The sequence below is a fragment of the Castanea sativa genome, chromosome 11 (genome assembly GCF_040712315.1).
Source record: "Castanea sativa cultivar Marrone di Chiusa Pesio chromosome 11, ASM4071231v1".
NCBI lineage: Eukaryota > Viridiplantae > Streptophyta > Magnoliopsida > Fagales > Fagaceae > Castanea > Castanea sativa.
Genome location: NC_134023.1, coordinates 38,646,848 through 38,659,761, shown reverse-complemented (window position 1 = coordinate 38,659,761; position 12,914 = coordinate 38,646,848). Strand labels below are relative to the sequence as shown.

The 12,914-nt window shown below is 34.3% G+C and overlaps 1 protein-coding gene across 1 annotated transcript; it reads left to right on the top strand.

The window, feature by feature from the left end:
• Positions 1 to 6,717: 6,717 nt before the first annotated feature.
• LOC142614479 (cationic amino acid transporter 7, chloroplastic) lies at positions 6,718 to 12,256 on the top strand. Its single transcript, XM_075786994.1, has 5 exons — positions 6,718 to 7,282; positions 7,430 to 7,649; positions 7,733 to 8,081; positions 9,271 to 9,505; positions 11,393 to 12,256. Exons 1-5 carry the CDS (start codon positions 6,904 to 6,906, stop codon positions 11,956 to 11,958), a joined length of 1,749 nt encoding a protein of 582 aa, XP_075643109.1. The 5' UTR covers positions 6,718 to 6,903; the 3' UTR covers positions 11,959 to 12,256.
• Positions 12,257 to 12,914: the final 658 nt, after the last annotated feature.

Genomic DNA, 12,914 nt, shown 5'->3' with positions numbered 1-12,914 from the left:
TAGTGTATTTTACACATCGATTTTTACACTAAAAACCTAATTTTTCTATTTTACACATCTATTTTTACAAAACACTCACATCAGTTTATCTATTTTATCATCTCTTTTATTTAAATAATCAATTTTCTCAATTTTTTATTACTTCTCTCAACTACCCCCTTTACATACGTGCGCTCTCTCTCTCTACCCATTTTTCTGATTTGTTACTCTCTCTCTATACCCATCTCTCTAGTCTCTACCCATCTCTATACCCATTTCTGAACACAGATCAACTCTCCCTAGCTTGGTCAAGCACTGATCAAGCCATGCTTTATTCCTAGCGAAACTCTCCAACACAGATCAAACTGATCAAGCACTGATCAAACTCTCGAACATAGATCACCGCTCTGATCAAACTCAGTCAAGCACCGATCAAGATTGGTCAGATCTTCCTAGCTCCGATCAGGCAAGACCCACAAGCTCCGATCGTTCCAGTTAAGTACCGATCAAGCACCGATCTGTCTCTTTGTTGGTTTGTCCGTGTGGGTTTGTTTGTGTGTAGGTGTGTTTGTGTATCTTTGTGTTGATTTGTCTGTGTGGAATGTATGTGTGTGGGTGTATTTGTGAGCATCTGAGGAAAAATAAGATGAGGAGAGGAGAGAAGAAGTTATTGAGTTCGTTGTGCACGGAGAAGAGAGAGAAAAAAAGGTGCAAACGTGAAGTTAATAAAATAATATATGGACGAGCAATAATAATCGTGTAAATATATACGGTTACTATAGCAAGTGTATAAATATTCACATCTTTACACATTTTTAGAAGTACTGATGTGGAATATTTTTGAGGCAAAATATGTAAAAATGATGTTCTTTTTTATTATACACAATTTTATATCCACTGACATAAATGCTGCTCTTAGAGCAACCACATCAGTCCCTCTAAAATCTTTTAAAATAGAAAAAACTACCAATTTTACACATTTTGAGCAAAAAAACACCCACATCAGTAGGTATTAAAATGTGCAAAATTGTGCAAATCCATCCGCGAGCTACAGTAACCGTGTATATTTACACGGTTACTGTAGCTCGTTTATCCATTATTTTATTAATTTCCGTTCACTCATTTTTTTCTCTCTCTTCTCCGTGCTCAACAAACCCAGTTAACTGCTCATCTTCTTCTTTTTCCTCAGATGCACACAAACACACCCACTCACAAACACATCCACACAGACAAATCAACACAGAGAATCAACATAGAGATACACTTGCTCAAAAAAAAAACAGAGATACACAAACACAGATCGGTGCTTGATTGGATAGGAGCTCGTGGGTCTTGCCTGTGGATCGGAGCTCGTGGATCGTGGATCGGAGCTCGGAGCTTGGGATTGGAGCTCGTGGCTCGTGAATCGTGGATCGGAGCTCGAGGATCGTGGATCGAAGCTCGGAGCTTGTGGATCGGAGCTCGAAACTCGTGGATTGGAGCGGATCGGAGCTAGGGAGAGTTGATCGAGAGGGAGAGTTGATCTGAAATGGGTAGAGAGAGAAAGAGAGAGAGAGAGAGAGAGAGAGAAACAAATCAGAAATGGGTAGAGAGAGAGAGAGCGCGCGTATATATCTCGAGTAGTTGAGAGAAATAATAAAAAATGTGAGGAAATTGATTATTTAATTAAAGAGATGATAGAATAGATGAACTGATGTGAGTGTTTTGTAAAAGTGAATGTGTAAAATATAAAAAGTAGATTTTTAGTGTAAAAATAGATGTGTAAAATAGAAAAATTGATGTGGTTACTCCTGCTGTAAATATTTTTCATGTAAAATTTTTCATAGGAAATTGAAAAGTGAGCTCCTGTAAGAGCATTCTTATCAAACATTTTAAAAAATTTAGCATTTATCCTCTCAAAACCTATATTTATAACATATAACACACCACTTTACAATACAATCTATATCAAAACTTCTAATTTTTTAACAATTTCATTTAAATATTGTTTCTTTATTATTTTTCACTAATTTTTTATTTTTTCTCTCTCTAAAAGTAATATAAAAGTGAGCCCCATAAAATAAAAAAATAGTATAAATTTTTACAATTAATAAATAGTGTCATTTTATATTTAAAATGACACTATTCATCAATTGTAAAAATTTTACAATATGAAAGGTTTGATAAAAATGCTTAATAGTATCCAACCAACTCAGCAGAGTGAAACATTGCTCATAAAGTTTAGATATATTCGACCTTAAGATTGGTCATATCCGATAAGAGATATTGCTCATAATAAAGCCCTAGCCTAGCTAAGGCCTAAGGTTTGACAGCGGAAGACACTTTTATTCATTTTGGATAGAACTGAACTGAGTGGGTTGAGAAGTAAAAGAGATTTAGTAAATCCTTAAAAGCGCCGCAACAGGAAAGGAAGGACAATCTAATGATGGTGGCCTTTTATGGTGAATGTGATTGCGAGTGGTACTATGGCCTATCACCTATGGTTATCTTCCAAGCAATTTGAGTTGAGGAAGAAATTTTTTTTTAGGGATTTAATTCAACTTTACCAAAAAGTCCCAATCCCCAATAAATTTAGCATCAAATATGTTATAAAAAAAAAAATCCATTTTAAGGTATCATAATTTTTTTTTTTAAATTTTTACGTAACTTTTAACATTAAACCTTATATCTCATTTTAAACTTTAACACATCTCTTATTAAAATAATCTAAAGTAATACATACCTTCTATTAAAAAAAGAGGGTAAAATCTACAGTAAAGAGAGAGGGAAAATGAGAGAGGAGAGAGGCGAGAGATATCCCAAAGAAAGAAAAGAGAAAGTCAATAGAGAGAAAAGACTAAAGAGTAATCATTAAAATAAGATTACATGAGTTACAGACTTACAGTACACCATAACTCCATACTACACTTTTTATAAGAGTTTTAACACATCCAATGATCGAGATTGTAGCCAATTTTTGAAGGAGCTAGATTGAAAGTTACAAAAGCGACTTTCGATACAAGTCCTTGAATAGCAAAATTTTGAAAAGAGTAAAAAAGAATTGTGAGAAAATTGTGCTGTGGTATGGCATGGGATCTCAGTCCCATGATTTTTATGCCCTTATCGCAATTGTTCATGACTTGTGGTCATCTATTGGCTTGTAGCTTCCACTTTTTTGTGAACTTACCATGAGACAGTTTGTCCAAGCAACTAACCCTATTTAGGACAATTAGGATAATTCAAAATACTCATGATTTGTTTGCGTTTGGCTCGTTATATAAGATACTCTTTTGAGATATTTTGTTAAGTAAATAAAGCAAGCTCTAGTACAAGTTTGGAACCAAGTGAGAGTTAAAATTTAGAATGTATTTTGAACTTTTGATGGTCTTAATGTCTTATAAGGTAGAAACATAGTTTTCTTAAGTAAATGCTGTAGTAAATTATTATTTTTTAACTAACTTGTCCAAACTCTTGAATAGCTCCAGGTCCGTTGTGATATTTTAAACTTCAGTTCTCTCACGCTTAATTACCAAACAAATAAATCGAACTTTTTTTTTAGAATACTAATTATTTTTAACACACATACAGAGAGAAGGAAAAATGTTTTTAAAGAAACTTACAGTGTTGTATATTTAAATTGACCTAACTCTTGAATACACAGTATAAACTTTAAACTTCTTTAACTCTTACTTATTTTTCAATGTGGAATTAACCTACTATTTTTTCTTTTAAACATAGTAAGTATCTTAATACTTGAATTAATTCAACAACTGCATATTCTTCAATATCTTAATAATTGAATTTTGATAAGCCAATCCCTACTTAGTATTCTTCAATTTAAAAGAGTGAAACAAAAAGGTGTTGTTGGTAGCAAATCCCTACAAATTAATTCAATACCTACCAAAGGCACAAAAGAGAGGTAGGGGGCAAAACCGACAAAACTGAGAAGTACTTCCTTTTCCTCTACATGAATTCTTATATATTACAAAAAGATGATAACCTAGGTACGAAAGATTCTATCACATTTAAAAATTATTATATGGTAATGATTTTCAGAAAGACAAAAGGCTATCTATTTAATTGGTTTATTTATAGACTTTTTTTTATTGTGCTGTCTACACATTATGACATGAACAAACTTATAAGATATTGTAAGTTTCTAAATTCATTCGTAAATTATTTTTGGTGTTTGTTTCATATTGGTGGTAAATTACCACATACACACCCTATTATTAAAAAAGAAAGGTTGTATCCTTTACCTAAAGGTCCTATAAGGGTCATACCCTTCCCATTCAAAGAGATCTAACCCTTCCTATCAAAAAAAAAAAAAAAAAAAGAGATCTAACCCTTTTACATTAAAGAAATATAAATTCGTCGTTTTCCTTATAAAAAGAAATATTAAAAAAAAAAAAAAAAACAGGAAGACAAGGTTACTTTCAAGAAGTTACTTCTTGCCTTCAACTTTTGTCTTTTGGCTCTATTAGCATTGAGTTGGGGCTTGAAAAATAATGATTAAACCAATCTTTTTTTCCCTTAATAGAGTTTTTAAATTGTAGACTTTAAGACATGGCGTGGCCACCATGAGTCTATGATGCAATGTTCATTTTTCTGTTGGGAGCACATAACACTAATTTACTAAGTGTGCAAGTTTTAATTTGGTGCTTCGCTGATTTGTTTTTGTACACAGAACAAAATATTATGTCAGGAGTTGCTCAATTAACACTTTCTCGTATGATATTTTTGTTTTTTTAGAAAATAATCTTAGTAGTATGTAATTAAATAATTAAATTTATTATATAAATTTAAATTCTCACTTATTGAACCTCACATATTAAAATATAATTTCGATCTACACATATAGAAGAATATTAGATATATATATATATAGTTAAATAATTAAGTTTTTTATATTTTAATAGTTTAAATTTTTGAAATAATTAATAATTTAATAAATTAACTTATGTACTGAAAATATTTATTACTACAACCTGTTTATTACTTGAAAAATAAGCATTTTTCTTCAAATACTCAATAATTACTTCCAAGATTAAAATTCACAGTTCATACTTCATACCAATCTATTTAGTCTGCGCTACAGTAGATCCATGCTTATCTCCTAAAGCTTCACTATCTCCTACGTGTCATTGTTTGGTAGTCGTCCTAAATTGTGAGATCAGAAAAAAACGTACCTTACACTTGGCTCGATCTGTCAGAGACTCTGATTTTCAGTTGAAACGAAACGCTTGGCCTTGGCATCCTTTTCTTGTTTGAGTTGCTTCCGTTCAATATTTGAACTACTACTAGCCCCACTAGAGAGAAAAATTCCAAATGTCTTTTGCCTTTCTTTAAAAATTGATGAAATTGCACCATTAAACGAGGGAGTCTCTTTTCGTTTCAAATATCAAATGTGTAAAACTTATTTTATTACTTGTATTTTTGTGGGGGAGAACTAAAATGAAAAAGTTTATATGTAGACAAGCTTGGAGGAATTTCTTCATATTGAGTTAGGTAGCAACTTAGAATATTGACATGTGTCTTGAGTCCAATATCACCTAATTTATAAAAGAGGAATATCTCCAGACTGAATCGCATGCAAATTATGTCTAAAGTAAAATATATTAATATTCATTTCTAAGATTTTGAAAAGTAAGAATAGATTCAGTGAGTCTTCAGAAAAAGAGAGAAGAATAGATTCATCATTCATCGATTGACATCAAATAATCACAAATGATTGGTGATTTTTCTCCCAAAATTCAAAGTTCAAAAAGTAAGATCTTAACAATAATGCACTGTTTCTTCACCATGTTCAATGGAACTTAAAAATTTTACCTCTAATTCTACGTTATGCAATCAAAGCATTCTTCAAATTATCTGTAAAAATTACATAATCCTTTGTTAGGCAAAGGATTTTAAGAAAGATTAAAAAAAACACCCTCATAGTATCCTATTCTCAAAATGACATGGAAAGTTACAAAGGTTAGAACCTTTTTAAAAATTATTTTGATCCATAATGCAAACAAACAAACAAAAAAATGATTTAGACCCATATGCAAGAATACTAGACTCACAAATAAATTAAAACAACTTAGAACACTAGACTTGCACAAATAAATTAAAACAACTTGCAATGTGAAAACATTGATTATCCATTACTACTCTATAATAATTAAATAAGTTAAGACTGCCAAATTTGTTTCACATTAACTAAGATTGTAACAGTAAGTTTTTTTTTAAAAAAAAATTTTAAAATACAAGATGAAAATTTTACTCTAATATAATCTAAATGTATATGTGTGTGAAACTTCCTCATAGAAACTTGAATCCCAACTCTTACCCCCACACCCTACAAGAACTTATACTTGTAAAGTGATCATCGTACTAACAACGGAGAAGATAAGTTAAAGTTGAAAGTGGTATTATTGGTGTCATTAAAAATAACATTGACAACCCAATAATTATAAAATTTTGCTTTGAAAAATACTATCTAAGATGCATTGTTCATTACAAGAAAAGAAATAATATATATATATATATATATATATATATATATTGTTGAGAAAGAAATTCTAAATAAGTGGACAGGCTGGTTTCATGTGAACCTTTTAGATTTTAGAATAGTTACCATACTAGAAACTAATTTGTCTCTCAGTCGCTCTCTCTCTCTCTCTCTCTCTCTCACTGAGAAATGTAAGGGCCCCACCCAAAAAAAAAAGGCCCCTACAAATCTTTCGGTTCGGGTTCTCTCCGATTAACAAAGTGGACTCAATATTCACCGTCCATTGTCAGATAAACCATTATTTCGTAATTTACAAAAGTCTCCACTTAACTCCCCCCCTCCCCCCCCCTTCCTTTTATATAAACTCCCAAACCCAATCACATCCACATCCACATCCACACCCACACGGCCACACTTCTTCTTTAATTCCATCTCTCTCTCATTTCTCAATGGAGAACCATACCTCGTCGTTTTCAAGCCCAAAAGCCTATATCCGAGCCCTGGCTCAGACCCCAACCCGACTAGCCCGCCGAGCCTGGTCGGTCTCCACTTCCTACGATGAAATGAGCCGAGTCCGAGCCCGCTCCGGCGTGCACATGCAGAAAACTCTCCGGTGGTTCGACCTCATCGGATTAGGCCTCGGCGGCATGGTCGGCTCCGGCGTGTTTGTCACAACAGGCATGGCCGCCAACGTCGCCGGTCCAGCCGTCATTCTCTCCTACGCCATTGCCGGCTTCTGCGCCCTTCTCTCCGCTTTCTGCTACACCGAGTTCGCTGTCGATATGCCCGTAGCTGGCGGTGCCTTCAGCTACCTTCGCGTGACTTTTGGTTCGTTTTTCCAAAATTCTCGCGAAAAAAATTTAACCTTAAACGTCTTCTTCGTTGAAAAACACGAGAAGCGCCTGCCAGTTCAGCTTCTTTTTTTTTTTTTTTTTTTAAATGTACTAATATTAGGTTTTTTTTTTTGGGGGGCAGGTGAGTTTGCGGCCTTTATAACAGGCGCGAATCTCGTGACTGAGTACGTGATGTCAAACGCCGGCGTGGCCAGAAGCTTCACTTCATATTCAGGCTCAATCATCGGAGTCTCCACCGACAAATGGAGACTCACTGTGCCGGGACTCCCTGATGGGTACAACCAAATCGACTTCATCGCTGTCGCTATCGTTTTGATCATGACCGTTATTATATGCTACAGGTAACAAATCCAACATAAATTTATATCCATTCTCAAATCCTTAAAACTCTGTTTTTTTTTTAATGTATATATATTTTATTTAGTACGAGGGAGAGTTCGGTGGTGAACATGGTGTTGACGGCGCTGCACATTTCGTTCCTAGCGTTTGTAATAATAATGGGGTTTTGTCAAGGTGAGTGGAAAAATTTTACGAAACCGGGTCAGCAGGAAAACCCATCTGGGTTCTTCCCGCACGGAGCTCAAGGTGTTTTCCACGGGGCATCTATGGTATATGTGAGCTATATTGGGTACGACGCCGTTTCAACCATGGCTGAAGAAGTCCGTGACCCGGTGAAAGACATACCTGTCGGTGTGTCTGGCTCCGTTGTCATCGTCACCCTCCTCTATTGTCTTATGGCAGCTTCAATGTCTATGCTTCTCCCTTATGATATGGTAATTATCCTAATCCGAATTATTATTATTTTGGAGAAGATTCTATACAAATTACTTAAAAATAAATCGAGATTTTTTAAGATTATTTTGAGTGGGTTTGTGATTTTTTGAGACTATTTTGGTGTTCTCTGACGACCCTCGTTTATAGTTTATTGTGAATATGTTTAGAATGAAAAAGACCGAAATGTGCTTGAAGTTGGCAATATGATGGACCGTCAGTTAGTTTAGTACTTTAGCTAAATACTACAAATACAATTCAATCCAAAAAGTCTCACTCAAAAAAAAAAATTCAGTCCAAGAAAAAAAATACTACAAACAATAGTTTTCGCAACAAATTTCACACCTGCCCAATTGGGGCTGAGCTTATCGGTGAATCTTTTTCTTCGTTTTTTTAAAGGTTTTTTTATTTTATTTTAATTTTTTGGATAACTTTTGGAAGATATTGTTGAATCTTATGATGGACTACTGTTGACAATTCTTTATTATCTACTGTCAACCATATGCCACATGCCACACTCATGAGTTGACATATTATTGTAATGCTAGACAAATTATTTTATAATATTTAAATAATATTTTTACATATGGTTGATGTGGTAAGTTTTTTCTTGTCCAGTCTTCGACTGGTTACCAATAATCATCTACCACTATTTTATATTTTATATTATTTTTACAAATTAATATGACAATTTTTTTTAATTTTTATTTGACCTCGTTATTAATATTACTTTTTTATTAGTTAATAATTATTAATCACGATAACAATTTGTAAAATAGATCATGACTTTATGGTCCGTTTGTTTCCGATCTCAAATTTATATTTTTACATTTTACACAACATTACATATATTTTCACATACTTTTTCATCTATATATTAAAATACTACAAAAAAAAAAAAAAAGTACAAAATTCTCATCTCAAACTAATCTATCAACCACCCTTATAACATTTTTTTTATAACATTTTTTTTTCAAATAGATCCGTAATTGACAATACTTTATTATTCACGCATATTGTCAAAATTTTGGCATGCCTAAAGACTTTTTGCGCGTGTGGAATGCCTAAATTATTAGTAGTTGTTTAGTTGATAGTGAAATATTTGTTGTTGTTGTGGACGATGGAATTGATTGTGAATTTAGTTATATTTAGAATGAAATGGTAATGGTAATTTTAATGAGCATGACGCAGATAGACTCAGTGGCCCCATTTGCGGGTGCATTCAGAGAGAAATCGGAGGGTTGGGAGTGGGTGTCGAATGTGATCGGGGTGGGGGCCAGCTTTGGGATTCTGACGTCGCTGTTGGTGTCGATGTTGGGTCAGGCTCGTTACATGTGCGTCATCGGACGGTCCTGCGTGGCCCCTTCTTGGTTCGCTAGGGTCCACCCAACCACATCTACGCCTGTCAACGCATCGGCTTTTCTTGGTACGTTACACTCTTATACATCTTTTTTATTAAACTCGGAGGAGGAAGGGAATCTGTAACGTAGTTGACGATGTTTCTGGACCACGTTAATTATGTGAACTCCTAGGCTGTAAAGCTTTGGTGGGTTCTCACTTATAAATGTGGTTTGCTTTTACTTGGGAGTACTATATATTTATTTGATTGTTTAATAGTACTATCTAAATGTGAAAAAGTTGGAAGTATATGAATGAGGCTTTAATTATTGGGTTCTATTTCTACGCGTTAGAGAGAGAGAGAGAGAGAGAGAGGGTGGCGCTTTGTCTAGTGTGCACTGCGCACGCTTTTAGAACACTTTGGAACAGCGCAATCTGCACTGTCGTTTGGTTGTTTTGTTGCATCTCACTTCTCTCAAGTCTTGGTCGTCGGGTATGGGACCCACTTGTACCATTTTTGTTGTCATTTGGATGAGATTAGATTTTGAGAGTAGTATGTATATATTTGTTTGGTTGGGAAAAGGAAATTTAGATGGGCAGCCATCCTCTTGTACTTTATATGTTATCATGTATCACACACGTTTCACTTCCTCAACAACAAAAAAGAAAAAAAAAAAATTTATCAGATGAAGTTGTGTGTAGCAAAAAGACTTCTATGTTGTTTTGAATAGGACATCAATTTGTGTGGAGTCCACCACATTTATGATATGGTTTTTATTCTTAACTAGAATAAGACCCAAGTGTGTTTTTTTTTTTTTTTTTTGAGAAACAAGACCCAAGTGTTATCCTTTAAAAAAGAAAACCGACAAGTCAATTTGCAAGCTTTTATGTAATAACAGTTATATTACCTTTAGCATTTTTCCTGGAGATGACGGTCTTTGTAACAACTGAGTCTATCTTGCCAAGTCCTATAGATGATGGTCCAGGTGTTAATAAATGATTTTATTAGTGTCCACTTGGGGAAATTCAATCTGATCGCTAGAAATATGCCATAGGGGAAGCTTGTCAAGGGCTCCTTTTATGGTATCAGACTTTTAGTACTTTTTCTAATTGTCAATACATAGTTGATTAAATTGGAAGTCTTCTTCTAACTTGGATTCCTTTAAATGGAGACAGTATCTTGTGCATTAGATACAGTTTCTCTTGACCTTTCTTAATCACACTAAACTCACGCATAGGTCTATGTAATTGAATGTGAGAGTTCAAAACACTGAACCTGGAGCACTAGATAATTTTGTTTTAAAATAACTTGTAGAGAATGCATGCACTCTTAAAAGTTAGCTATTATAGTCACTTGAGAGGGATTGCATGTTCTAGTTTTATTGTTTTGAAACTATTAGCGGTTGTGATTGGTGGTAATTTTAGCATTTGTTAGGTTTGTAGTTGTAGCCTTATCCATGTGAAGTGCTTCAAAATACATTTCATTTTTGTGTCTAAAACAATTACGTTTGGAATTAAAATCAGGCAAAGATTGATAGGTGTGATTGTACAAAGTGGTTGGGCATATGAAAGAAAAGCAATAAGATTTTCACGGATCTGAGAGGATCGGCTGTTGATTTTGGCCGTCTCTTACAGCTATCATATTTGATTTTGAAATCCATAATAAACGGTCCAAAATGGCCCAGTCATCTCTACATTGAGTGACTGAAAATAGCTTGTAACGAAAAGGTCACCAGAAACACTGCATTCAGAACACGCTGAAAGCAATTGAAATAGATCATTTTTGGTCCAAAGGGCATGCCACTTAATGAAAAATATACCTTCCATATAATATCATCGTCCTTCAAAATTTATTGTCAGTGGGTCCTTTTGACTTTTTCGCCATTCTAATTGAAATGTCACATACAGGTTTGTGTAGCAATAATTAAGTTACTTGTGCTAGTTCATATTCTCACATTTTCAACTTCATTTTCAGGAATCTTAACGGCTGCCATTGCCCTTTTCACTGACTTGAATGTCCTCATAAAACTCGTATCCATGGGCACTCTCTTTGTCTACTACATGGTGGCGAATGCTGTGATTTATAGACGTTATGTCACGGTGGGGACAACAAATCCGCGGCCAACCTTATCTTTCTTATGTTCATTTACCCTCACCGCCATCTTATTCACCCTCACTTGGAAATTTGCCCCAACAGGCAAGCTTAAAGCCTTCATGTTAGGTGCCTGTGGTGTGATAGCACTTGCAATATTACAGATTTTCCATTGCATGGTCCCTCAAGCTAGAAAGCCTGAGTTTTGGGGTGTCCCTTTGATGCCATGGATACCCTCAATCTCAATCTTCTTGAACATATTTTTGCTGGGGTCTTTTGATGGAGGAGCCTATGCGCGATTTGGAATATTTTCAGCTCTTGCAGTGCTTGTCTATGTTTTTTACAGTGTCCATGCTAGCTTTGATGCCGAAGAAGATGGGTTTCTGGGTCAAAAGAATTCTGAAATTCATGTGGAACCAAAAGAAATTGTGGACCTTATTAAAGTGTAGAAATTGCTTTCCCTTTTCTTCTCTGGACTTGCCAACTTTTTGTGGGTTGATGGGTACTTACAAAAGAGGCTGAAAGTAAAAGAGAAGAGAATAGAATAGAATATAATAGCTAGGCTGCAATTTTTGCACAAATGGAAAATTGTGAGGCCACAAGTAGGCTTAGTTTGTGATCCTTTTGTACATTAGGGTCATATAATCCATCAAACTTTGAGAGTTGGATTTTTGACCTTGACAGTCCATGATGAAAGAAAAGAGTGATGGAAAACGAAAAAGCTATAAAGGTCTCTTTTGGTAAATTTAGAACAGTGAATTTATGCTTGATCCTCATGGAATATTTTGTGTTCTCTGTCTGAGATCATTCTGTGATTAATGAAATATTTGGCATCTGACTAATGCATGTTTTTGAAAATTCTGCGAATAATGGGACCGAAGCTTCGAGGATCAATTGAGATTGAGAAAAGTGGTCCATGCAACTTAAAAAAAAAAAAAAAAAAAAGTATATGATATCGTTGTGATAAAAATGATAAGATGCCCCTCATAGAACTACTAAAACGATTGGTGGATATATAGATTGTTAACGTAATTGGAGAATTAAAGATAATTCTGGATAATTCTGATTTCAACATGCTGTAGCTAATAAACAAGAATGATATTTGTGTCCAAAGCCTTTTTTCTCTCCCTTTACTAAATTTAGTGGACAGCATTCAGGAATCCATATACATTGCACTATATACATTTTTTTTTTCTTTCACTTTAATATAGTGGACAGACGAATTACAGTTATCATTTCACATGTCATCAACTTTGTACTTAATGATTGCTCTCTCTTTTCCTTGAAAATAAAAAATAAAAGAAACACAAGTGGTAATATCTCTCTCCCCTCAAGCAATTGTGGTTCATGATGCCATAAAAGAAAATTTGAGGGAAGGGGAGGAGGGAAAATTTTAATCTTTGAA